The following is a 25,563-nucleotide window of genomic DNA, read 5'->3' as shown; positions in this document are numbered from 1 at the left end:
AATGTAATATGACACGATGAAATGATATGTCTCAAAATACCAAGTACTCTCTCAACCGTTTATACATGATACTCCTTGAAAATACATAGAGAGTTCATGACCTATGGGGGGCTTCGCGAGGTACATGTACCGAAACAGACGATCTCCATGTTTCTGTGCGGACGATCTCAATGCACTATCATAAAATTTAACAATCTCAATCATGGACGATCTCGATGTGCCCAACTTATAATCATAATCAATTTCTCGCACGGACGGTCTCCATGTGCCCAAATTATAATCATACTCGATCTTAACACGGACGATCTACATGTGTTAGACCTTTACTCATACCCAATCTCATGTCAATGCATGTACACAATATGATATCAAATAAAGAGGATGATGCGATGTCTCAATAAATAAAATGTCACTATGACATATAATCGCCTCAATAATCATAATTATACGGGTTCATTAAAGAACACAATCACACATAATAAATCAAATCAATATAATATCAGTTAATTTCCATATGCCCTGGCCTTCTCGAATTACAATCCACACTCTATAGTAATAAACTTTGCGTTTATAACACCGGTACTCGTACCTTTCTCAACTCATCACACACAAACAATTAATCACATTGTCTTTTATTACCCCTTTTCATCATCAAAATTAATCAAGGTGGACAAGTCAATCCTTCACCAAGTCTCATTACTCCCAAACACATACCACAAGGAAATACACAAATTTCATACACTTAACAAGGGTTTAGAAATCCACTTGCATTAATCGATCAAGAGTTCACTTTTGGAACTTGAGTTTTCCCTTTTCGTTAAACTTTCAAATCAAAGCAATTTATTCAATTAAATTACCGAAATAAGATTTCAAAATTAATGACACCCATACTAGGTGTTTAACTTACCCCCAAACTCAAATTTAGAATCAATTTCCTTATTTTGTTAACATGTGAACTCTCATATTTTCTAATTTTCAAGTCTAGGGTGTAGTCTCAATATCTCCAAATAACATAATCTTAATGGTATCACATAATACACTTCACTTAATATTTAATTATCAATCTCAATATAACAAAACTTGAATCTAATGTGATTTCACCCTGTTATTCTTACAATAACTTGTATTTATGAAGTTAATGAACAGAAACAGAAACAAGATGAAGCAGAAAAAATTTAAAATAGAGGAATTAATCCGAGTCCACTGAAACTACTGTGTGTCCTTAAGAAATTTAATCCCCTCACTGTACCCAAGGTTATGGATTAATTTCTCCCAAGATAAAACGGATTACACCTGTTAAAGAAATAGCGGTACCTCAAACTTCTTTAACTTCAACGAACTGAAAACAGCAACAAGTCACACAGACTCAGTCGATCGACACTTTGATTTTATTTGAGAGAAAAATAAATGCAGAGAAAGAAAAAATCTTCAGTGATTAAAAAATCAAAAATTGACTTCCTTTTATAGCCATTTTCAGCAAGGAACATGTCTTTTCAGTGAAATCTGTTCAGACCCATTTTATCCAGAAAGTTGTGTCTTTTGGAAAAAATAACAGCTTTTCGAAAAAATTGTGTCTGTTAGGAAAATAACTACTTTTTGGAAAGTAACGACTTTTCGAAAAGTAACGACTTTTCGGAAAGAGTAACAACTTTTCAGAATGTTACCGTTACCTGCAAATTTATAAGAAATGACTTTTCATTTGCACTTTGCAAATGACTTTTCATTTTCCCTCCAAAGTAGTTCCCTCACTTTTCATATTCTCTCTTTTCTTTTCCCATTCACATTTGCTAAAACCCAACAATCCCCCACATGAATGGGGAAGGCTATTGTTAAAACATATGCATGAAAAAACTTGTGTGTCTTGTAGGTAAAGGTTAATCGCATCTGGATAAGTAGGTTTACCTTTAAACTTTCCGTAGTGAACATATATCGGATATACTCGGTCAATCGGTAGATTTGATATCTTTGAACCGTCGAGCTTTGGTGTATACCTAGACAACATATCACACAATCAACCCTTGAACTGTTCTTAGTTCTCATTGTTTTGTTCGTTTCAGCCATGAACACATCTTGGATAGTAAGTGCTTAAAGAACTGGCCTTACCGGATTCTCCTTGAAGCGGCTTACACTTCACACTTACATAGGTGATTTCTAAATGTGTTATCCCATAGATACACCATTTTATATTCCCTGTATCAAACTTAGAAACCATTAAAAATTCCTTATGTCTTTATCCTGGTTACTAAACATTGTCTCATCATGAGAATGGACCAGAAAATAATAATAATATTTTTTTTCTTTGACAATGTTGAACCGTCATCAATGACTTTGTTTTATCTCCTTGAACCTAGATCTTGGGATCTCCAGTCTTCTAGGTAGAGTTACCACCACGATGACTTGTTCTCGGCCATAGTCTCATTCCCGTCGATGATTTCTCAACTCCCTCTCTATTTAGGCCTTTTGTAAGTGGATCCGACACATTATCTTTTGACTTGACATAGTCAATTGTGATAATTCCACTAGAGAGTAGTTGTCTCACAGAGTTATGTCTTCGTCTTATGTGACGAGACTTGCCGTTATACTTAATGCTTCCAGCCCTTCCTATTGCAGCTTGACTATCACAATGTATGCATATAGGGGCCACTGTTTGGGCCAAAATGGAATATCTTCTAAGAAATTCCGGAGTCATTCAGCTTCTTCACCTGCCTTGTCTAAAGCAATGAATTCAGACTGCATTGTAGAGCGAGCTATACATGTTTGTTTGGATGATTTCCAAGATATTGCTCCTCCACCAATAGTAAAAACGTATCCACTTGTGGATTTTGTTTCAGTTGACCCAGTAATCCAATTTGCATCACTATATCCTTCAAGAACGGCTGGATATCTTTTGTAATGTAAAGCATAGTTTTGAGTGTCATCTAAGTATCCCAAAACTCTCTTCATTGCTAACCAATGATTATGATTAGGATTACTAGTGTATCGACTCAGTTTACTGATAGAGCAAGCTATGTCTGGTCGTGTACAATTCATGACATACATTAAGCTTCCCAATACGCTAGCATAGTCAAATTGAGACTGACTTTCGCCTTTATTCTTTGCAAGATGAAGATTTACATCAATTGGAGTCTTTGACATTTTAAAATTCAAAAATTTGAATTTTTCAAGTATCTTTTGAATATAATGAGTTTGAGACCATGCTAGACCGTTAGGAGTTTTAAGAATTTTAATTCCTAATATCACATCAGCAACTCCTAAATCTTTCATATCAAACTTACTAGCAAGCATACGCTTTGTAGCTTTTATATTAGAAATGTCTTTGCTCATTATAAGCATATCATCTACATATAGGCATAAAATAACTTCCTGATTTGGAGTATCTTTAATGTAAACACATTTATCATATTCATTGATCTAAAATCCATTTGACAACATGGTTTGATCAAACTTTGCATGCCATTGTTTTGGTGCTTGTTTTAGCCCATAAAGTGACTTAATAAGTTTGCACACTTTCTTTTCTTTACCAGGAACTACAAAACCCTCAGGCTGTTCTATGTAAATTTCCTCTTCAAGCTCTCCATTTAAGAAGGCTGTTTTTACATCCATTTGATGAATTTCAAGACCGTATACTGCAGCTAGTGCAATAAACATCCGAATTGATGTAATCATAGTCACTGGTGAGTATGTGTCAAAATAATCAAGACTTTCTTTTTGTCTAAAACCTTTGACAACAAGTCTTGCTTTATATTTGTCAATAGTTCCATCGTCTTTCATCTTCCTTTTAAAGATCCATTTTGAACCCAAGGGTTTGTTCCCTGAAGGAAGATCAACCAACTCCCAAGTATGATTGCTTAAGATTGATTCAATTTCACTATTAACAGCCTCCTTCCAAGAGGATGAGTCACTAGACAACATTGCTTCCTTGAATGTTTGAGGCTCACTTTCAAGAAGAAATGTTACAAAATCTGATCCAAATGAAGTAGATGTCTTTTGACGTTTACTGCGTCTTGGACTTTCTTCATTTTGTTCATTCTCTTTTGGTTCTTCTCTGGGTTGTTTAGATCCCCCACTAGATGACTCAAGTCTAGTTTTATACGGATAGATATGTTCAAAAAATTCACCACTATCTGATTCCATTACCGTATTATCATGAATATCTGGATGTTCGGACTTATGAACCAAAAATCGACATGCCTTACTGTTTGTCGCATATCCAATGAATACACAATCCACAGTCTTAGGTCCTATTTTTACCCTCTTAGGTATAGGAACTTGGACTTTGGCTAGACACCCCACACTTTGAAATATTTCAAATTGGGTTTTTTACCTTTCCATTTCTCATATGGAATTACATTTGTCTTTGAGTGAGGCACTCTCTTAAGTATCTGATTTGCTGTAAGGATAGCTTCCCCCCACAAGTTCTGTGGTAAACCTGAACTTATAAGTAATGCATTCATCATTTCTCTTAAAGTTCGATTTTTTCTTTCTGCAATTCCATTAGACTGAGGAGTGTAGGGAGCAGTAGTTTGATGGATTATTCCATTTTCTAAACATATTTCTGCAAATGGAGATTTATATTCTCCACCTCTATCACTTCTGATCATTTTGATCTTTTTATCTAACTGATTTTCAACTTCAGTTTTATATTGCCTAAATGCATCTATTGTTTCATCCTTGCTATTTAGCAAATAGACATAACAATATCTAGTGCAATCGTCAATAAAAGTTATGAAATACTTTTTCCCACCACGTGATGGTGTTGACTTCATGTCACAAATATCAGTGTGAATCAATTCTAAAGGATTTGAATTCCTTTCAACAGATTTATAAGAATGCCTTAGCATACTTAGATTCAACACAAATTTGATATTTTGATTTATTGCACTCAAATTTTGGCAAAATATATAAGTTAATCAGTTTTCGCAAGGTTTTGTTATTAACGTGTCCCAAACGTTCATGCCATAAACATTTAGACTCAAGCAAGTAAGAAGAAGCAAAATCTTTATTCATATTAACTGCAATTACATTGAGTTTGAAAAGGCCATCACTAAGGTAGCCTTTTCCTACATACATATCATTTTTGCTTACTACTACTTTATCAGAAACAAATACACATTTAAATCCATTCTTGGTCAGAACTGGAATTGAAACTAAATTCTTTCTCAATTCTGGAACATATGAGACCCTATTCAAAGTCACCACCTTGCCTGATGTCATCTTTAATAGGACTTTGCCAGTTCCTTCCACCTTTGCAACAACGGAGTTTTCCATAAATAATTTTTCATCTGTAAGTGCTGGAGTATATGATGAAAATAATTCTTTGTTGGCACAGAGATCGTCCATTTCTCCTTTGGATACACCCAGAATCTATCGACCATTCTCTTGGATTTCCAACCAAGTTACATTCTGAAAGCATTGCACAGAGATCGTCCATTTCTCCTTTGGATTCAGCCAAGTTTGCTTGATCCTTCTTTTTCTTGTCCTTCTTAGAACCCCGGCATTCATTAGCCCTATGACCATGTTTACCACAATTAAAGCAGTTTCCATTGAATTTCTTCTTAGGAGGATTGCTTTTTGGACAGATGCTTTCTTTCTTTTCTTTAATTTTGTGGAATTTTCTTCAACAAAATTTACTCCAGATATTGCTGAATTACCACGTGACCTCTTTTCTGCAGCCTTATTATCCTCTTCGATTCTCAACCTTACTATGATATCTTCAACAGTCATCTCCTTGCGTTTGTGTTTCAAGTAGTTTTTAAAGTCCTTCCACAATGGAGATAACTTTTCAATAATTGCAGCCACTTGAAAAACATCATTCACAATCAATCCTACATTAAAGGTTATGTGAGTATTAAGGGAAAACTTAATATTTCTAACATAGGCATTAAATAAATTTATACCTTCAGCAAGGAGATCATGGATTATGACCTGCAATTCTTGAACTTGGGTGACGACAGACTTACTGTCTATCATCTTAAAGTCCAGAAATTTTGCCACAATGAATTTCTTCATTCCGACATCTTCTGTTTTGTACTTCTTTTCTAAAGCATCCCAGAGTTCTTTTGAGGTTTTTGCATTGCTGTACACATTGTACAGATCATCTTGCAGACCACTCAAAATATAATTTTTACACAAAAAAATCAGAGTGTGTCCATGCTTCTGTTACCAAGAATCGTTCATCAGCCGGAGTTTCATCTGACATAACAGGAACATTCTCATTGATGAACTTCTGCAGACTCAACGTAGTGAGATAGAAGAACATCTTTTGCTGCCATCTCTTAAAGTCGACTCCAAAAAACTTTGCAGGTTTCTCAGCCGGTGCTAAGGCAGCATTTGAATGATTATGTGCAACCGTTGTTGTTGCAGCACTTACTGTTCCAGCATTTGTTTGACTTGAATTAGTCATTTTTTTTCTGTCACAAATGGCAGATAAATTAAGTATTTAAAATACTAACAGTAAAGAACAAATCTTTACACAAACTGTTTTTGATTTAACGATAAAGTTTTTATGTTCTTTTAATCGTTAATCGAATGAATTTTAAAAATTCAAGCAGAGTAGAAAACCATAAAGGTTTTAATCTCCAGAAACCTCAAATACAGAAACTGTTTAAATTTCTTAAGATTGTTCTTCTTACAATAACTTGTATTTATGAAGTTAATGAACAGAAACAGAAACAAGATGAAGCAGAAAAAATTTAAAATAGAAGAATTAATCCGAGTCCACTGAAACTATTGTGTGTCCTTAAGAAATTTAATCCCTCACTGTACCCAAGGTTATGGATTAATTTCTCCCAAGATAAAACAGATTAAACCTGTTAAATAAATAGTGGTACCTCAAACTTCTTTAACTTCAACGAACTGTAAACAGCAACAAGTCACACTGACTCAGTCGATCGACACTTTGATTTTATTTGAGAGAAAAATAAATGCAGAGAAAGAAAAAATCTTCAGTGATTAAAAAATCAAAAATTGACTTCCTTTTATAGCCATTTTCAGCAAGAAACATGTGTGTTCAGTGAAATCTATTCAGACCCATTTTATCCAGAAAGTTGTGTCTTTTGGAAAAAATAACAACTTTTCGAGAAATTGTGTCTGTTAGGAAAATAACTACTTTTTGAAAAGTAACGACTTTTCGAAAAGTAACGACTTTTCGAAAAGAGTAACAACTTTTCAGAATGTTACCGTTACCTGCAAATTTATAAGAAATGACTTTTCATTTGCACTTTGCAAATGACTTTTCATTTTCCCTCCAAAGTAGTTCCCTCACTTGTCATATTCTCTCTTTTCTTTTCCCATTCACACTTGCTAAAACCCAACACACCCAACATAACATTCAATCACGAATGAATAAATATACATAAAACTAACCTATATATGAATAACAACAACCATAAAACTTAGAGGAATAAATGGTACCCTTTTAATTAATGCACTCACGCCTACAATGTATCTCCTAATTCAAAGTCTCACGATTATGCAATGATGACTACCTCAATTGTTTTTCTTTTGTTTTCTAGTAACCCTACACAAACTTCAATAGTTGTTGTAGTGGGGATAACTCTATCAACCCACCAATTATAATTTCTCCACAATTTAATCCTCCATCAGTCTTATTTTATTCAACCAAAACTTCAATGTCACATAGTTTTTTTTTTTTTCAAATCTCTATATGATAATTAAATTTATTGGTGTTAGCTTTCTCCAATCATCCGGTAATAACAATAATAATACAATAAACAATCCATATACATAATATAAGATTGCATAGAAAGGATAGGTTTTTACCTGAGTCGTTCGTGTTCTCTTTCGGCGGTGAATTTAGGAAAATGGTTTGTGGTACCATTAAAAATAAAAATCTTCTTTAACTTATTTCAGTAAATTGGTCAAGTGGTATAGGATATTAACTTATGGATTTGATCCATTAACAACTTAATAATATTAAATATTTAAAATTTACCTCTTATTAAATAATTGTAGTTGAACGAATAATTGAAAATTCACGGTTAAAATTTATGAAATGGATCCTTTATAAAAAAGAGAGATGACTAGTTCTCAAAATAGCCTAACGGGTCATTACATTATCTACTTCTAAAAATTATGTTTGTCCCGAACATAAAAAAGGAGAATAAGAAGCAACGACATTTACAAAAACTTGAGTTATTACCTAATAGTCAATATTTATATTTTCAAGTGAGCTCATCATAAAGACTTTTCTATCAAGAACAACTACTACGAACTGAACTTTTGAATCAAAATTTGATAGAGATACAAAATCAAGAGTGATTATAATGTCATAGACTAACTCATGAATTCAATCAATATCGAAGCTTTCCAGGTGCACCTCTGTTTATGTAATGCAATTCTTTTTATTGTGTTTTTCATTTCCTTTAAGATTTGGTGCAAGCACTACCTTATTCTCAAGGTGACTCTTTTAGCTTCACAAGTTGCTTTCTTGAATTTTTGCTTCAATTTTTGTGACCATTTTAGAATTAGATATTGTTTCGTTGCAATTGGTGATAGTTTCATATTCGGCTTTATGTAGTTAATGTCCTGTTACAGTTTTTTTTCTTCAAAATCCCTTCTATTGTTTAGAGCTTATCATATCTACAAAAAGTATATAGATGCTTGTGAGTTGATGATTTAAATGTACCTTAAACTTTTCGATGGTAATATGTTAAGGAAGAAAACAACTACAGAACTCATCTTATTCGAGTGTCTATGACAAACACTTTGGCTGATGACTCGGATGACTCTAGTGCCTCCGCAAGTAACAATCTACGAGTTTTTCAAGTTGTTTCAGCCCACTGCTTCATTTTTTGACCTTTTGATTGCACGATAAGTGTCTTTTCATGCGCACCTTCTACTTTCAAGGGTGGAGCTTTGAGCACTTCAATTTATCTTCTATGGAGTCCTTGAATCAAAAGAGATTTTGTGGCTGATTTGTGTTGGACTGTGGTGACTAAATAGTGTTAGTCTGTATAATGCACATGCTTCTATATAATTTTTTCATCCCTTATAGAATTCACATAAATGTTTTAGACTTTACTAACAGGAAGGGAAATTTATGTTTGTATTAGAAAAATACAATTCTTTCTCTTTGTTAAATGTTGCTATTGAACCCTTCTTAAATTAGATATTTGTGGCATGGTCATTTTTGTTTAAATTTGAATTTCATTTATCCGATTACTACCTAATTAATAAATTATTAAGTACTAGAAGAAGTGTTTCATCATTTTTTGTTAGATTGGAAGCATGAGTTCCATTAAAGTTGACCGCATGTGGATGTATAAGAGACAAGTGTCAAGTCGAACAAAAGTCACTTATAAGTTTATAGAAGGTGTGCATGAATTTATAATGTTTGCATTAATGCAACTTAATTTTGTTTCTAATGGAAGTATAAGGTGCACTTGTTCAAAATGTAAAAACAGTAGTAGGTTTCTTGAATCTCATGGTATTAGATCTCATTTATACAAACATGGTTTCATGCCCAACTATTATTAATGGGAATCACATAGGAGGTCTTTTGTACCAATTACTAGACCTCAACCCAGTACCAATACAGGTGATGAAATAGGTGCTAATAGAACACCAATAAATCCATATTGTACTATGATCATGGATGCAGTTGGTCCTAGTTTCAACCTAGACAGTGATGTGCTTTATAGGGATGTTGATGAAAAGAACCTCCTAATTAAAATGCTCAAGAATTTTTTGAAATGTTCTAAGTTGGTAAAGAGACATTGTTTGATGGATGTCGAACTCATTCTCTCCTATCAGCAGTGTGCAGGTTGTTGAACATTAAGTCTGAATCTATCATGAGTGACAATTTCTATAATCAAATTTTCCTATTTTTGAAGGAGTTCTTTACCTGAAGATGCAAAATTACATGTAAATTGCTATAGGACTAAACAAATGGTTGCAAAACTTGGGCTAGGATATGAAAAGATAGATGTGTGTCATACAGGTTCTATCCTATATTACAAGGATAATAAAGACAAAAGAGATTGTCTGAAGTGTGGCAAACCACGCTACAAGCCTAAGAGAAGACTCAGTGGAGGGCAACAAGATGTTCCATATAATGTACTCCGCTACCTTCCTATAACTCCGAGGTGGTAGAGATTATATATGTCAACAAAGACAACTGAACATATGACATGGCACAGGAAATACCGTCAAGAACCTGGGGTAATGAGTCATCCAAGTGATGGAGAGGCACGAGAGAAGTTTGATCAGTGTCATCCTAACATTGCAAGCGAGCCTCGAAATATAAGACATGGACTTGCAGCTGATGGATTTAGTCCTTATGGGAATACGACACACCCTTATTCTTGTTGGCCAATAATCATTACACCTTACAGTTTGCTACTCGAAATGTGCATAACTATCCCTTATTGTTCTTAAGTCTTCTCATTAAGAATATAGATATATATTTAGAACCTCTTATTGATGAATTAAAGAAATTATAAGTTGACGGGGTTGAGACTTATGATTTTCATAAGAAAGAGAATTTTCAAATGCAAGCTGCACTTATGTGGACTATTAATAATTTCCAGCTTATGGAATGTTTTCTGGTTGGAGCACACATGGTCTATTTGCATGCCCTTGTTGTATGGGTAAAAGTAAGACATTTTACTTAAAACATGGGAGAAAGGATCATTCTTTGATTGACATCGTAATTTTTTTTTACTACGGGTCATCCATTTCGACAGGATAGAAAGTCATTTTTAAAAGGAAAGGTTGAGAACTCTACTTCCTCTTATGTTGTCTGGTGAAGAAATTTGGAAAAAGTTTGTACCTTACCAAAAGTGCGTGATTATTACGCCTCCTATAAGTTTCTAGGTTTTGGGGATCAACATAATTGGACAAAACAAAGATTTTTTTGGGAATTTCCTTATTGGAGTATAAATATTAATCAGCATAATCTCTATGCAATGCATATTGAGAAAAATGCGTTTGTTAATATATTCAACACAATAATGGACCTAATGGATAAAAAAAAACACAATTTGACTGATAGAAGGGATGTGCCAAATTGTTGAAATCGTCCAAAGCTTGAATTGTTGGAGCATTGGAAAAATTTTGAAGCCAAAGGCAGCCTACTCACTGACAAAAGAGCATAGAAAGTTGATACGTGAATGGTTGAAAAGCTAAAGGTTCCTAAACGGATATGATTCAAATTTGTCTAGATGTGTACACATGGAAGATTGTAAATTATCAAGGATGAAGAGTCATGGTTGTCATGTATTTCTAGAAAGGTTTCTACCAATTGCATTTTGAGATCTTTTGCCAGAGCCAATTTGGAATGCGTTAACATAGATAAGTTTAATTTTTAAAGGTTTATGCGCAAATGTGTTAAAATTAGAAGATCTACAGAAGCTTGAGGAAAGCATAAAGGTTATAGTTTGCAAGCTAGAGAAATTATTTCCTCCTGGTTTGGTTGATCCCATGGAACATTTGCCAATTCACCATATGAAACAATAGTTGGAGGTCAAGTCCATTGTCGATGGATATGCCTTTTTAAGCGGTAAAAGTCTAAACTATATAATTGATTTAATATTTTATCTAATCTACTAAAATAACACTAAATATATATGTACAAATGCGGACAAATACACACTTTAAAGAAGATGGTGAATAATAGATATTGTGTGAGCCGTCAAAATGGGCTTGGCCCACAAGGCCGGCCCAACCCAACCCTTGAAATAAGTGGGGTTGGGCTTAATATTTTTGGCCCATTTACGAATGAGGCTTTTTAGCCCGCCCCATTTGGTTTGTTGGCCTCTTAGCCCAACCCGCAAGCCTTAGATGCCAGCCCGTGGGCTATTAATATTTTAAAATATTTTTATATATATTTTTAATAATGTTTTATTTGTAAAGATTTTATGAATAAATATTTTGAATAATAAAAAATCAAGTATTTTGAAATATCATCTTACATGGTAAACTGTAGATGAAGATGAACTTCTTAATAAAATAATATCATACATTGATTCAAATGTGATCGATAGTTGAAGTAGAAGCGGAGTTATAAAACATTAATTAATGAGTCATGTAATATTTAGAAATTTAGATTTGTCAAGTATTTAGGTTGTCTTGTGTTGCTGGAAATCTTTTAAACCAGCTAGTTTTTTGTGGGAGAAATGATGGAATCAACATTTGTCTACTAAATCTTACGTTGACTATTATGTATTTTTTTAAGTATTCACCAAAGTGTGTGATTCATAAATGTATTTTTGTAAGTATTCATTGAAGCGTGTGATTTATAAATGAATTCATTATGAATTGATGTCGTGTTCATAGGCGTCAACATTCGATAATCTTTCTAAGAGAGTAATATTGTTCATTTTTTGGTTGAAGGGACAACCTGTCCAAACCCGTGGCCTGCTTAGGGTTGGGTTGGCCGCTCTTTTATTGACCCTTTAATTAAAAGGGTCAGTCCGCCCCAACCCATTTAACTCTCTAGCCCGTTAGAGTTTGGTTGGGTTGGGTTGGGTCAGCCCATTTTGACAACTCCTCTAATTGTGTCGAGGGATCAATTAGTGAAGCTTATATCATTAAAGAAATTTCAATATTCAATTTTCATTATTTCCATCCTAATATGCAAACTAGGCTCAACAAAGTTACTCGAAATGATGATGGAGGTGAACTTGATGCACCCAATGCTTTTCTATCCATATGTTTGCATCCCGGACGTCGGAGTGGGGAGATAAATATTCGTTATTTGTCTGATAAGGAGTGGGATGCTGCAAGAATATATGTTTTGTTGAATTGCGAGAATATTCAACAATTTTGTCACGCCTCGAGCTATCCTTGAGACGCGGACACGGAACCTAGGACCACAAGTGATCCCAAGCTAACGCTTCTGGCATGATCACGAGCATATTCAAGATAATAAACTGAATATGGAAGCTAAATCATACTTTAAACTGAAAATATGGGGAATACTCATATTCTATAACTGAGACAAATGAATACTAATGAGTTTAATACAAAGAAACTATTAACTCAACACTAAGCTGAAACTAACAATGTCTGAAAATAGCCTCTAAACTGGACTAGAAATATTAGGACAAGTCCCAGTTAAATCTAGCAAAAACTGAAATTAAATGACTAAACGACTGAAAAAGAAGCTCATGACTATTGTCCCCGGAGAACGAGGACTCACCACTGAATCTGCTGAACTGGAGATCGGGAATCGATCTATGCATGATCTGGATGCTAAGAACCTGAACCTACATAACAAGAAGATGTAGTGCATGTATGCGTCAGTACTTGAAAGGTACTGAGCATGTCGGCTAGAATAAAGCTAAAATAAAACATAACTGAACAAGCACAAAATAAAGTATACTAATTTAAACTTGATATAGAGAATTCTGAGCTAACTGAATGCAATGACCAATTTATAACATGCTGAAACTAAATATTGAATATACAGATAAATGGTCAATACAATAGAGTCTGACTGAATTGTGAGAGCTATTAATAACCGATAATAAAACCACATAAGCTAAATGTGGAGTCCGATGTATAAGCCCCATCGAGAGGACCAATATACCCTGCTAAAGGTATAAAGACATGCTGGCGTGATCACTAGATGCCCACAGAGGGTACTTACAACCTACTTGGCAAGTAGCTCTGGGACTATTTGGGTACGCTGAACCCTAGTTCAACTCGGTATTATGATACTCCCATTGATTTGTGTAGTTAACTAATTATGTCTGAATTTTCTATAAATACTGGATAGTTCAAAAGTAAACATGCAAACTGGAATGCAACATTTAATATGATAATGATGCATTAAAAACTGAAGCATGTATAACTGCATAACTGAAATATCTGATCTAGCATGTGTAATTCAAGAACTAAAAAAATACAATGCTAGGGTTCTGAAATTCATGTGGTAATCTGAGCAATAACATGATAATCTGATTTGGAACATATACTTTAACTAGATCATGAAGTTTTCTCTAATTTTAGGAACCCTAGGTTTAATCATGATAAGAGAATCAAGAATTGACTGAAAACGAGGGACCCAATGGGTGAAAGGAATCCATTAGTGAAATCCTACATACCTAGTGATGAAATTTACGGAGAAATATACATATTTTGGGGCTGGAACCTTGATGCATTCTTGAACTAGGTTTCTTGATCTTTTTCTCCTTTCTTGCTTCTAATTTTCTAACTTTTGATTTATGATTTTGACTTACGTAAGTTCTTGTTATGTTTCTACGCTTAAACTTACTAAAATCTGATGATTTAGGGTCAAAATGTAGTATCTTAAGGTTTAAACAAAGTGGGAAAGACCAAAAGACCTTGGAGTTCATTTTTGTCGGACCAAACGACGGCCTGGAAAGACGATCTGTCGTTTGATCGACTGTCCGTCATTTAGGTCCGTTGGTTGGGTCTGTTCGACAAGTCTTTACTAAAACGACCATAACTTTTTACTCAGAGGTTTGATTTTAGAAAGGTCGGTGGCTATGGAAAGCTAATTCAATTATATATCTGTGGGTATGTCATGAGACACATAATTCATTTTGTGTTAAGAGTTATAACCATTTGAAGTTGACCCAACTTTATTTTCCCCGTAACTGTCTGCTAATTCCCACCTATGGACAGACATGCGGACTGTGGGTCCACCTATGGATAGTGATGGTCAATCGTAGTTCTTGTTTGAAGTGGGTGAATGGGGTGTTGATTGACGGTCACAAACTACGGATTGTAGGTTCGTCCATCAATCAGGACTTAACCAAATTTTCCTGGGCTGAGATTTGGGGTTTTTGACCCTATTGATGGATGTGCAGGACGGACTGTGGGTCAGGCTACGATCCGTCGATAGCCACCGTTTGATTCACTTGCAGGTTTTTCTGAAAAAATAGTTTTTGGTCTGTTTTGGATACAGGGTGTTACATTATCTTCCCCTTGTGAACATTTGTCCTTGAACGAAGACTAAACTAGCTGGAATAGATGGAGAGTGCTGCAAACCCTACTACAAAACACTGAGAACTGAGTTTCTGACTGAATTGAGTTTTAAGAACATGCAAATACGCTGAAAATGTAAGTACAAACTGAGGGAACATGATTCTAAGACTGAATTCACGCATGAATGACTGAAAAAACTAAAGAGGAACTATTACCTCAAGGTGGAGTGGAATTGGAAGGAAGAAGGTGAGGATACTTGGCTTTCATGACTGCTTCTGCTTCCCAAGTAGCTCCCTCTACGGACTGACTCCTCTACAAAACCTTGACTGAAGTGACTTCTTTATTTCTCAATCTTCTAACCTGACAGTCAAGAATCTCAACTGGTAAATCCTCATAAGAAATACTATCCTTCACCGCCATACTCTATAATGGCACTACAGAGGCTGGATTACCCACACACTTCTTCAAGAGTGAGATGTGGAAGACCGGATGCACTTATGCTAATTCTGCTGGAAACTCGAACTCATATACCACCTTGTCAACCCTTTCCAAGATCTTATAAGAGCCTATCATATCTAGGACTGAACTTCCCTTTCTTGCCAAATCTCATCACCCCTTTCATAGGTGAGACTTTTAGAAAAAACCAATCACCAAATTGAAACTCTAGCTCCCTTCTGCTTACATCTGCATAAGATTTCTGACGACTCTAGGTTGTCTTAAGTCTATCTCTAATGATTTGAACTTTCTCCATAGCATAAAGGACTGAATCTGGCCCTATCAAAGCTGTTTCACCTACTTCAAATCAACCAATAGAAGATCTACATCTACGCCCATTCATAGTCTCATAAGGGATCATCTGAATGCTGTAATGGTAGCTATTGTTGTAGGCGAACTCAATCAGAGGAAGGTGATCATCCCAAGTACCTTTAAAATAAATAACACAAGATCTCAACATATGCTCTAGGGTCTGAATGGTACATTCTGCTTGTCCATCCGTCTGCGGAAGAAATGTTGGGCTAAGGTTATCGTGAGTACCAACACCCTTCTAAAATGACTTTTAGAAATGAAAGGTAAACTGAGGTCCTCTATCTGAGATGACAGACAAAGGACCTCATGCAATCTTACGATTTCATTAATGTAAATCTTGGCATAGTCTTTCATTGAAACTTTAGCTTTAAGAGTATCTAAATCACGAATCCTTTAACGTGGACAAAATCTTTCATTGACACTTTAGCTTTAAAACGTCTATAATTCAGAAATCATCATTTTCATAAAACATGCGTTGCTTTCATATTAATATCACAATAAATTCATAATAGCTTTATTCATAAGTTCATAGTCACAATTCAAATATAAAGCATGACTCCATGTGAAATCAATTGGAAAACATACAATTGGTTAGAATCATGCATAATAGGACCAATTTATAACATTAATTGAATCATACTAGATAGGACTCATGAAGAATAATATGGAACCCTTAATAGTTAGGAAAAATTTAATTGGAGATTTTGAGGTTTTTTTGGGACCCAATGGATTAAATGAATCCATTGGTAAATTCTAACATATCTTGATAATCAAATGTAAGGAGGATGAGACCTTGAAGCTTGAAACCCTAGCTTTTCACCTTGAAGCTCTTGAGAGAATTTACGGGGGAAGACTTGAGGGAATTTGGGGGAATCGAGTGAATGAGATAATTTAGGCTTAGTTGTAGGACTAAAACCGGTTATAGGGGTAGTTATAGTGCCAAAACGACATAGCTTAGGGGTTAAGTGGGTAAAAAGACCAAGGCACCCTTCATTAAAATCTGTATGACAAGTCTACGGTTTGGACCTACGGTCCATAAGACTTTCTGCGGGTCATCCTGGTAAACCATAGAACTTGTTACTGGTGTTCATTATAACTGATCGATTCCACGAAACCTTACTACAATCGGTCTCACTTTCTATGGCTCGTATATCATATCCGTAGAACCCATGTTCAAGTCAAATTCACCAAATCTAGATCACTTCTATGGATCCCGCCTATGACTCATAGATCATATGACGAATCGTCAAATCCTTTTGTAGACCTAAGGTTCTCAAATCAATTCTTCGAATCACTCTACTGGGCACTTCTTACGACCCCTAGAACACCCTACGACCCCTCCGGTCCATTTGTAAGTGTACTTAATGGACTTGACATTTCCAAAATTCAAACCAAGTCCTACGATTCCCTTCCTACGATCCATAGGTTGAACTCGTACATCACTATATTAGTGCCAAAAATGAAAATTTTCCTTTCCAATTTGACTTAGCCATTTCCGAGGTATTATAAAATCATTCAAGCATTATTTGTAAACTAGCATCACATCCTCCATTCTACTCTCTCTCTTTTTTTTTTCCATCTCTCTTCGTCAACTGATTAATTACTTTTGTCTTATTATCACTACTAGAGTGAAGAGTCAGTCTGCACATTTGTACCTCTAACTAACAAATTGGGCATCATGGATGTTGGCAGCGCATGATAGTGAAAATGTAGATGTAAATTTGTGTATCTAGACTATAGTGTTTGATCTAGCACAATTAATTGGTGCATTTTTTTATTGACAATTGTTATTTGCTTGTAATAACTCATCCGAATAGTCCTTGTCCTTAAATATAATTTGCGTTTCGTCCGAGTTAGTGATCTTCCTATTAGAAAATAGTACCTCCTGGCTACTGAAATGTGCTAAAAGGAAAGTCACCTACAAAATCCAAAGTGTAAGTTAATAATATAATAATCAGCCAGATTATTTTCCTTTATTAGAACATGACTAAATGTATCATCACCCAATTTATCTATAGTTATATGCCATGCTCCGCCCTTTCTCAATCAAATTTTGCATCCGAATTAATAAGACTTTAAGTCCGTGACAAATAACACGACATAGATACTATTGTTATAAAAGATTAAAGAAAAAAGAAGAAGAAAGAAGTCATTCAAAGAGACTGAACTTGGATAGTTAGTATATTGTGTTATAATTATACTAGTAAAAAATGATTATTGTGCTTCTTCAGAAATGTTTCAACTATTTGGAAAAGTTCCAACCCTTTAGAAAGCTCACAACCTTTCATAAAAGTTGCAACTTTTCATAAAAGTCGTAATTCTTCATCAAAGTAGCAACTTTTCATAAAAGACACAACTTTTCATAATAGTAACTAATCTTCATTAAAGTCACAATTTTTTACAAGAGTCACAACTTTTCATCAAAGTCACAACTCTTCTTTAAAGTCATGACCTTTTATAAAAGTCATAACTTTTCACGAAATGGAAAGATTAGTTTTGATGATAAAATAAATTAAAAGAGAATCTTAATTTCTGGTGGCGCCACACAAGCGGGCTTAAGATTTTTTTTATATATATATACTCTTAGTCCAAAAGTATTAATAGTGTTTAACTTTTTCTTTTTTAAACTTTTGCCGGAGTGAGAGACTTGTGGATTCTCCCTTGCAGCATTTTATTTTTTTGGAAATATTTAAGATTTTTTAATATTAAATTTAAATAAAGTTAAAGCTTTTATCCTTAAAAAATTAATACTTTGTAGGAGATGTATGCAAAATAAATTAAGAGTTATCCTAAATGTCACATTTTTACAAACAACGTATTCCATTTTCTCTTTGTATAACTAATCTCCATGGCCTTACAAAAAGCAAGGGAGCACTTAAACCTCCCCTCAAAAAGCACAATGAAATTATATTATTATGGAAACATAGTTTAATGTTTCTAGACAATGGACATGGTTATAGACAAAAACTTATTGAATCCATCATTTGATCAACTCGCAATAAATTAAAAGTTGCTCAATAGAGGGCCTTGATATTCTTTAATAGGATAGGTCCATTATGCTCACAGGAATCCGCCATGAAGTCGTTGAGACTTGTGAGATAGATATGGCTCAAAGAGGAAAAACTCAACTTGTTTTTACCAAAAGATTGTTAGAGAGCAAGTGCTACTAATACCTTTATGTTGTCGGTTTCCGTTGGAATACTACCAATCAGATTATTATTATTATTATTATTCTTAAAGAATTTTAATGATCATGATCCAACAAGACTTGTAAGACACAATCTTGACACTGAACACTCAACTTGAATTGCAAAATAGAACAACACCAACAAAATCAACAATCATCAAAAATAGAAATGGACCTCAGACCTACAATGTCTCCGATGGGCCGTTGCGATTGCTGCTCTGTTTTGGAAAGGAATATGGGTGCTTGAGATGGAAAAGATGGGTGGTGATGTAGTGATTATAGCAGGACGGGTGTAGATGTCATTCTCCATTCCCCCTGCAGTGCCAATGAGTTCTAGTCACTGGAAGAGATGGGAGTTCAGCTCCACAACCTTCATGTCAAACACAATGCAATAATTTCCATTTTAGCAACACATTAAACATGCTATTGATGTATAATTTAGTACACTAAGCATGGCAGGAGAAATGGAAGCAACACATGTTAAACAAGAATCACTAGTTTTTCCCGCTACCACTAGCACTGAGTCATCATATTCACGGCTTCTTAAATGAGGTTCATTCAGGCCAATGAAGTTTCGCATATTTTATTAAGGCACTCTCATAATATAAGGCAGCCCCTTGAAGTAGTTAATGGGACACTTTAAGCTTCATTCAGAAGGGAACCAATTTTGTGATCAAGGTGTGCTTCATGGTCTTCAAGACGACCTTTGATTGCATCATTTTCCCATCTGATTAAGGTTGGTACCCCTTTGAGGTTGAACCTCCCATCTACTCGCCATGGGTGCTGTGGAGTCCTCCAAGTAGGTCTGTCCCCGACATAAGCCCTCAGAAGTGCTATATCATCATATGATGCTTCCAGTTTCTTGTATATCACAGGTTCAGCTCTTACACAATCTAATACAAACAAAAAAACAATGTCATATCAAATAACATACACAAATTGTAAAGATAGAACTATCGCTTGATTCATTCACCTGCAGTGAAAACTGCATGCAGGTCCAACATAATACAATATCTAAATATCATTCGAAACAATTCGCAGAAAAGCCTTCCCTTCCCCCAAGACAACACGATGTATGCAAAAAAATCCACAACACTGGCAAATGCAAGGCTGATTAAGTGTTAAGCTAGACTGAACTAGAAGAACAACTTCAGATCTCCAAGTTTAAGGTTCAATTTATTAAAATGGTATAAAATTCAACCCTCAAACCAGAAATAATAGCACAATCATGATTGTGCACCTGTTTACTTAACTAATAACTGCTACATGTTCAAAATGAAACAATGAATTAAAAAATACTTCTTAAGATAATTAAATAAGTAAAATATGAGATAAAGGTCTAAGAAAGAAAAAGTGTGTATCTAGAGGAGAGGCCAATATATCATATTGATAGTGTCAATACTACAGAGTAGATGGCAATTCTAGGTTCAGACATTCAGAGGAGAATCACGAAGTTCATCCGTAAACTTAGATGGATGCACGCTACTTATGTTGACAATGATACTAATTCCTTGAAACTGATTCAACCCTTAGTCCGACATTAAAACTCTCAATTAACCAAGTTCAGATTTTTTAAAAAGATCTTGCTTTATTTTATATAATTTGACTGAAATACCCAGGTGTTTGAGTCTCTTCAAATTGTTAATGGTCTATTGGAAGGGGAATAAAAGATATTATATGAACTATGACCAGAATCTTAGAAACATATTGGAATTGTAAGAATGTTACATGAACTAGAGGACCATAATTCTGCAATTGAACAAGAAAACTTAAAGACTCTTAGATAATAACAGGCAGCCAAATGCGGATAAGAAGAATCAGTCATGCTTCGAAGCAATAAGTTATTCTACTAAAAACAGGAAATTGCAGAACAAAAGGTTAGCTTGAAAGTTGAATATAATATCATCCATCACATTTTAAGCAGATACAGAGGAAAGATACCTTATTAATTTAATGAATATACAACTGCAGAATGTCAGAGTTCCTAGATATAAAAATAGAGGCACCACCATTCTCAAAAAAGAGTTCATTCTTAGAAAAATAAAAACGGAGGCACAAGATGAAGTAGCCTATAGGCCAAAAAAGCAGATACAAGTGAAACACATTTAAGGTATACCACTTCATTGAAAAGGAACAGAATGATGCAGGAATGACGGAGCAATGGTATTCATATTTTGACGATGCCTTCATCCCAAGGAGAACTTCATAAGTTCCAGCAGAAAATGAGAGACATTTCTCTGTCTGCCCTACATCACTGTGCCAGTGAAAAGTTCTGAAGAAGATTCAACGAAAGTTGGTAAGAAATAAAAGCTGACCATATGTCTTCGTCTACACAGAGAGAGGTATGCTACATGTCTCTCCTCGTGGATCCAATAATGCCAAAAACAGCACTTGTTAGAGGAATGCTTCCTAATCGAATATATTTTTTTATGACCCCGGTATCAGGGCCAGCTTTACACCTTGACTAATTCCACAAGATACGTGCCACCTCCCACCTTGCTACCACCCACCAGCGACAGGTACCGAATAACTCTGTCCACCAAGGCTAGGACAAATGGGAAGAATCACCTAGTGTTTTTTGTCTCTACTAAGTTTTGAACTGCTCTCTAGCTGAATATCTCTAATAGTGTTTTATGTTAAAAGGCTCTATCTAACATCAAATAAACCAGAACGAAAAAAATGTTCTTCCTAAAGCAAATACATGAACAGATATTAGCTACTGTTATGGATAGGCCTGGACCAGTATTGGCAAAGTAGGCTAACACTTGATTAAGTGGCTATGCCTAGAATCCAGGTTGATAAATAGCAAACTGTGAGAGCAAATAGGTTTATACAAATTATATTGCAATTTCGCAAAGTCTGTTATCTTCTCATCCCCTTCTATGTTCTAGCATCGCATCTCCCTCTCTAGTATCCCTAGCTATATTATTTTCACACTTAAATTGTATTACTGTCATTCAAGTATTAGTTGATACTGTAATTGAGTCAGTTCCTATCAGTATAAATCGGGAGTTTGGTTGCTTCTGCATTGTCGTCTGTTACGTTGGTTCTTTCATTGATTTGGACTACATGGATCTATACTTTTCTACCATTATCCATCATCACCTCAATACATCCAGGATTTGCTAATGGTACGGATGGACAATAATGCCCATATACTCAGACACCTCGATAACATAGAGAACACACTGTCTGCCTCCTCCGAAACTAACCCTGATGCTCCAGAGCACTTGGACGTGGTTGTGTCCTTGCACGATAAGTGCGAATCCAAGGAGGTCTCAGCACCTCTTGTTATTGCAGAATCAGAGTTTCATTTTGATTTGGATAAAGTGTTCTCCAGCCCTATGAGCAAATATGAGGAGGACAATTTAAGAAGCTATGACTTCCTTTGATGGTGTAGAGCTGAGTATATCTTCTTTCGTACATGTGCTTATTGTTTACTGTAAGGGTCTTCAAGTTCAAGATGTTGCAAATGCTTCAAATGTATGAATACTCTCAAGGCGTGATGCTATAGTAACCTATAGGGACAATGTACCTACTACGGTGTTCGATACAACAATAGGTAGAAACATCCCAGCGCTTGATCTAGACAAACCATTTACAAACATCATTCTTGCTGGTTTCCTCCAAGAAATACTAGAAGCCAGACAACAATTTGGTTTATTTCAGATTGTAAACTATGGAATATCTAAGCTATTGGATAATGTGATGAATATTTTGAGTCGTTTATCATTCTTTTTAATCATGTAAATGTGTTTTATTCATAACATGGCCAAATTGACGGTATATACAAGGGGTATACCAACAGGTAAAGAATCTACTATACAAGGAACTTTCTGTTTACACCAAAAGAAAATAAGAGAGCGGAGACTTCTCCTGAACCGAGAGAAACTCGATTCTACACCTTCAAAAGCTCTCTTGTTTCACTCTCCAACCTACCCACATTAAAGCAAGTGGAACCACATTCCAGTCCCTCTGTCTTTTTCTCCTTCTCCCGCTCTACCAACTTATCATCAAATCTTCCACAAATTCTGGCATTGCCCATGAAGTGCCAAACAACCTAAACATATCCCACCACAACCTCATAGTTGTCCCACAATGTAGTAGAAGATGATTCGCGTCCTCGCGAACCTTAAACATGTAAAGCCAACTGATGCAAGCATCCTTCTGCTTTCTATGATTTCTCGCTGTCAAAATTACCCCTCTAGTAGCTAGCCGAGTGAGGACTTGGCCTTAAACCAAGCGAGGACTTGGCATAAATAATGTGGTTGAGTCCCATTAGCATCACAAAAAAACAAAGTGTCATCCACGAACAACAAGTGAGACACCCATATTGTCACTACACTCCCAACTGCCGCATCAAAATACTTGCCAATGAGGAGATAAGCTTTTGTCCTATGTCTTCAAATAAGAGTTGTGACATGTGTGTGGAAGTAGAATTTGGTATTATGCTAAAAAAGAAAAGCCTCAAGCGAAGCACCATGTTGGTTGCAAATGGCATGGTGGTCAACCCTTATTGATTTCAAAAGTTGAAACCCACTACCATAATGTATTCATTCCTGTTCAAGCTTGATCATGAGATGACGTATCTTTTTCTTGTTTGTACTGATTGGGAAGATATCAAATGATTGGATGAGTTTCACGTGCCACAAAAAGATGGTTTCCAGTTAACTGAGTTCATGCTTTTGTGGAGGCTCGCTGCAGGAATGCTTTCCTTGGCTTTCTCATTTAGCTTACTGCTAACTGCTCCAAAAAGAGGGCAATCAAAGTCATGTCTATGCAGGGCTGGTTACAATGACACTTGAGTTAACAAATCTGTTACCGTTCACTAAAGGCCACAACGACCACGGTTTTGATTGTTCCATAACAGGTGCACTAGGGCACACATTTTTTTCAAGTCATAAAGCATGTCTTGGTATTGGGATAATCAGTAGGGAGCCCCTGAGCATCACTGTTCCTGACTCGAACCGAACATTGAGGACAAAGTTCTAATTGGGGATGGAGGTATTGTTATGAATAGGTCTTGATCGGTATTAGCAAAGCATCCCAACAACAATTTAAGTGGCTATGCCTGGAATCGGAGTTGACAAAAAGCGAACTGTGAGAGCAATATAGGTTTATGAGAATTATATTGCACTTTTGTAAAGTCTGCTATCCCCTCATCCTCTTCTATGTTCCAGTATCTCATCTCCTTCTCTAATATCTCTAGCTATGTTATTTTCACTACTTCAATCATAATTCTGTCATTTAAGTATCAGTTTGATTATTAGCTATTGTAATTGAGTCAGTTTCTATCAATACAAATCTGGAATCGGTTGCTGTTACATTATCGTTTATTACAGCTACACGCATACAGTGGTGGACCTATGTTGTACATTAAGCATCCACTGCCTTTAGTGACAATGTTATTATTTATTTACGAAATTTAGTAATTCATTTAAATGTATGTAGTTGAGCACCCCTGATGTAAAATTTCTGGATCCGCCACTGCCCACATGAATCAGTACAGACAAACTCAAACTAATTCTACAGTAGGCCCAGCAACCATGATTAGAACATACAATACCACAAGCTGAGAAAGACGGTAGAGTTCATGGTAGAGTATGATAATCGTTCGACAGTACAACATATTTGGAAAAAATACTATATAGAATTCATAATCAAATTTATGTGAAACAAATTTTAGTGGCTCGTATCAAGAGCACCAGCAAACGCAATAAAATCTGTCTAGGTGTTTTAAGAATTACCAGGGCACCAACTAAGGTTGGTAGAAGGGTCTATATCAGCCAGGAACAGGATGAAATTGGCTTTGTTTTTGGGCGACTCTGCTTTAAACTTTTCAAAAACTCCATCAAAAGTTGTTATGGTTGCGTCCAACACCTTCAACGGCATTCTTACTGCTACAATTCGATTTCAGTTACCCTACTTCTGCTACGCTTATGGATTAGGTCGAATTAATTTTCACCCCTCATCTATATATTACTTCAGAAAGATGTCCTTTTTAAAAAACAAAGTTAAAAAAAAGGTGTATTTTACTTTATGGAGTTTCATATTTAAATTTTGGGAAAATGGTCAAATATACCCTTATACTATTTAAAAATGTTAATATATATCTTGTTTGAAGGTTAGTTCATTCATGTCCTTGTCGTCCAATTTTTTGTCTAGATATGTCCTTATGGGCGTTAGTTAGTATTCTGTACATATGCAACTCAGTTTTCATTTCTTTAAATTTCACATGGAATTGTCATTTCATTTTGATCTTACGACATGACATTTATATGAATATGTAAACGGATTCGGACTTATAAACACCTAATTAGATCCATAAATAACTCCCCTTTTAAATAAACTACCCAATTATTTTTAAAATTTTTTGTTTAATTTTTATTTTTTTGGTAATCTGAAAAATGAGTAATTGATTAATAGGAAAAATATAAAAAAAAAATTATGAAGTTAACGCCAAAAGTCAATAAATATAGTAACCTTAAATTCAACAATTTCATTAATTATTTTTTGGATTTTTATTTTTTCAGTAAATCCAAAAAATGAGTAGTTGATGTAATAAAAAAATATGAAAAATAGAAATTAACGCCAAAAGTTCACAAATAAATATGGTAACCTTAAATTCAACAATTTCAACAAATTTTTTTCGA

At 35.0% G+C, this 25,563-nt stretch overlaps 1 protein-coding gene and 1 long non-coding RNA gene across 2 annotated transcripts; one reads left to right on the top strand and one right to left on the bottom strand.

The window, feature by feature from the left end:
• Window positions 1-8,205: 8,205 nt before the first annotated feature.
• On the top strand, window positions 8,206-10,514 carry LOC109121314 (uncharacterized). Its single transcript, XR_002028715.3, has 2 exons — window positions 8,206-8,332; window positions 9,855-10,514. It is a non-coding gene; the product is annotated as an uncharacterized lncRNA (long non-coding RNA).
• An 8,797-nt stretch (window positions 10,515-19,311) lies between these two features.
• LOC101259890 (thioredoxin-like protein Clot) lies at window positions 19,312-24,929 on the bottom strand. Its single transcript, XM_010328984.4, has 2 exons — window positions 24,658-24,929; window positions 19,312-19,803 (listed from the first exon to the last, which is right to left on the bottom strand). The coding sequence occupies exons 1-2, from the start codon at window positions 24,800-24,802 to the stop codon at window positions 19,550-19,552; spliced, it is 399 nt and encodes a 132-aa protein (XP_010327286.1). The 5' UTR covers window positions 24,803-24,929; the 3' UTR covers window positions 19,312-19,549.
• Between the last annotated feature and the right edge of the window lie 634 nt (window positions 24,930-25,563).

The sequence above is a fragment of the Solanum lycopersicum genome, chromosome 10 (assembly GCF_036512215.1).
Source record: "Solanum lycopersicum chromosome 10, SLM_r2.1".
NCBI lineage: Eukaryota > Viridiplantae > Streptophyta > Magnoliopsida > Solanales > Solanaceae > Solanum > Solanum lycopersicum.
This window is presented reverse-complemented; position numbering and strand designations above follow the sequence as displayed.

Coding starts and splice junctions, on each gene's coding strand:
- LOC101259890 (XM_010328984.4), bottom strand. CDS start 24,802: ATGCCGTTGAAGGTGTTGGACGCAACCATAACAACTTTTGATGGAGTT. Junction 19,804..24,657: donor CAACCTTAGTTGGTGCCCTG/GTAATTCTTAAA, acceptor TGTTTGTATTAG/ATTGTGTAAGAGCTGAACCT.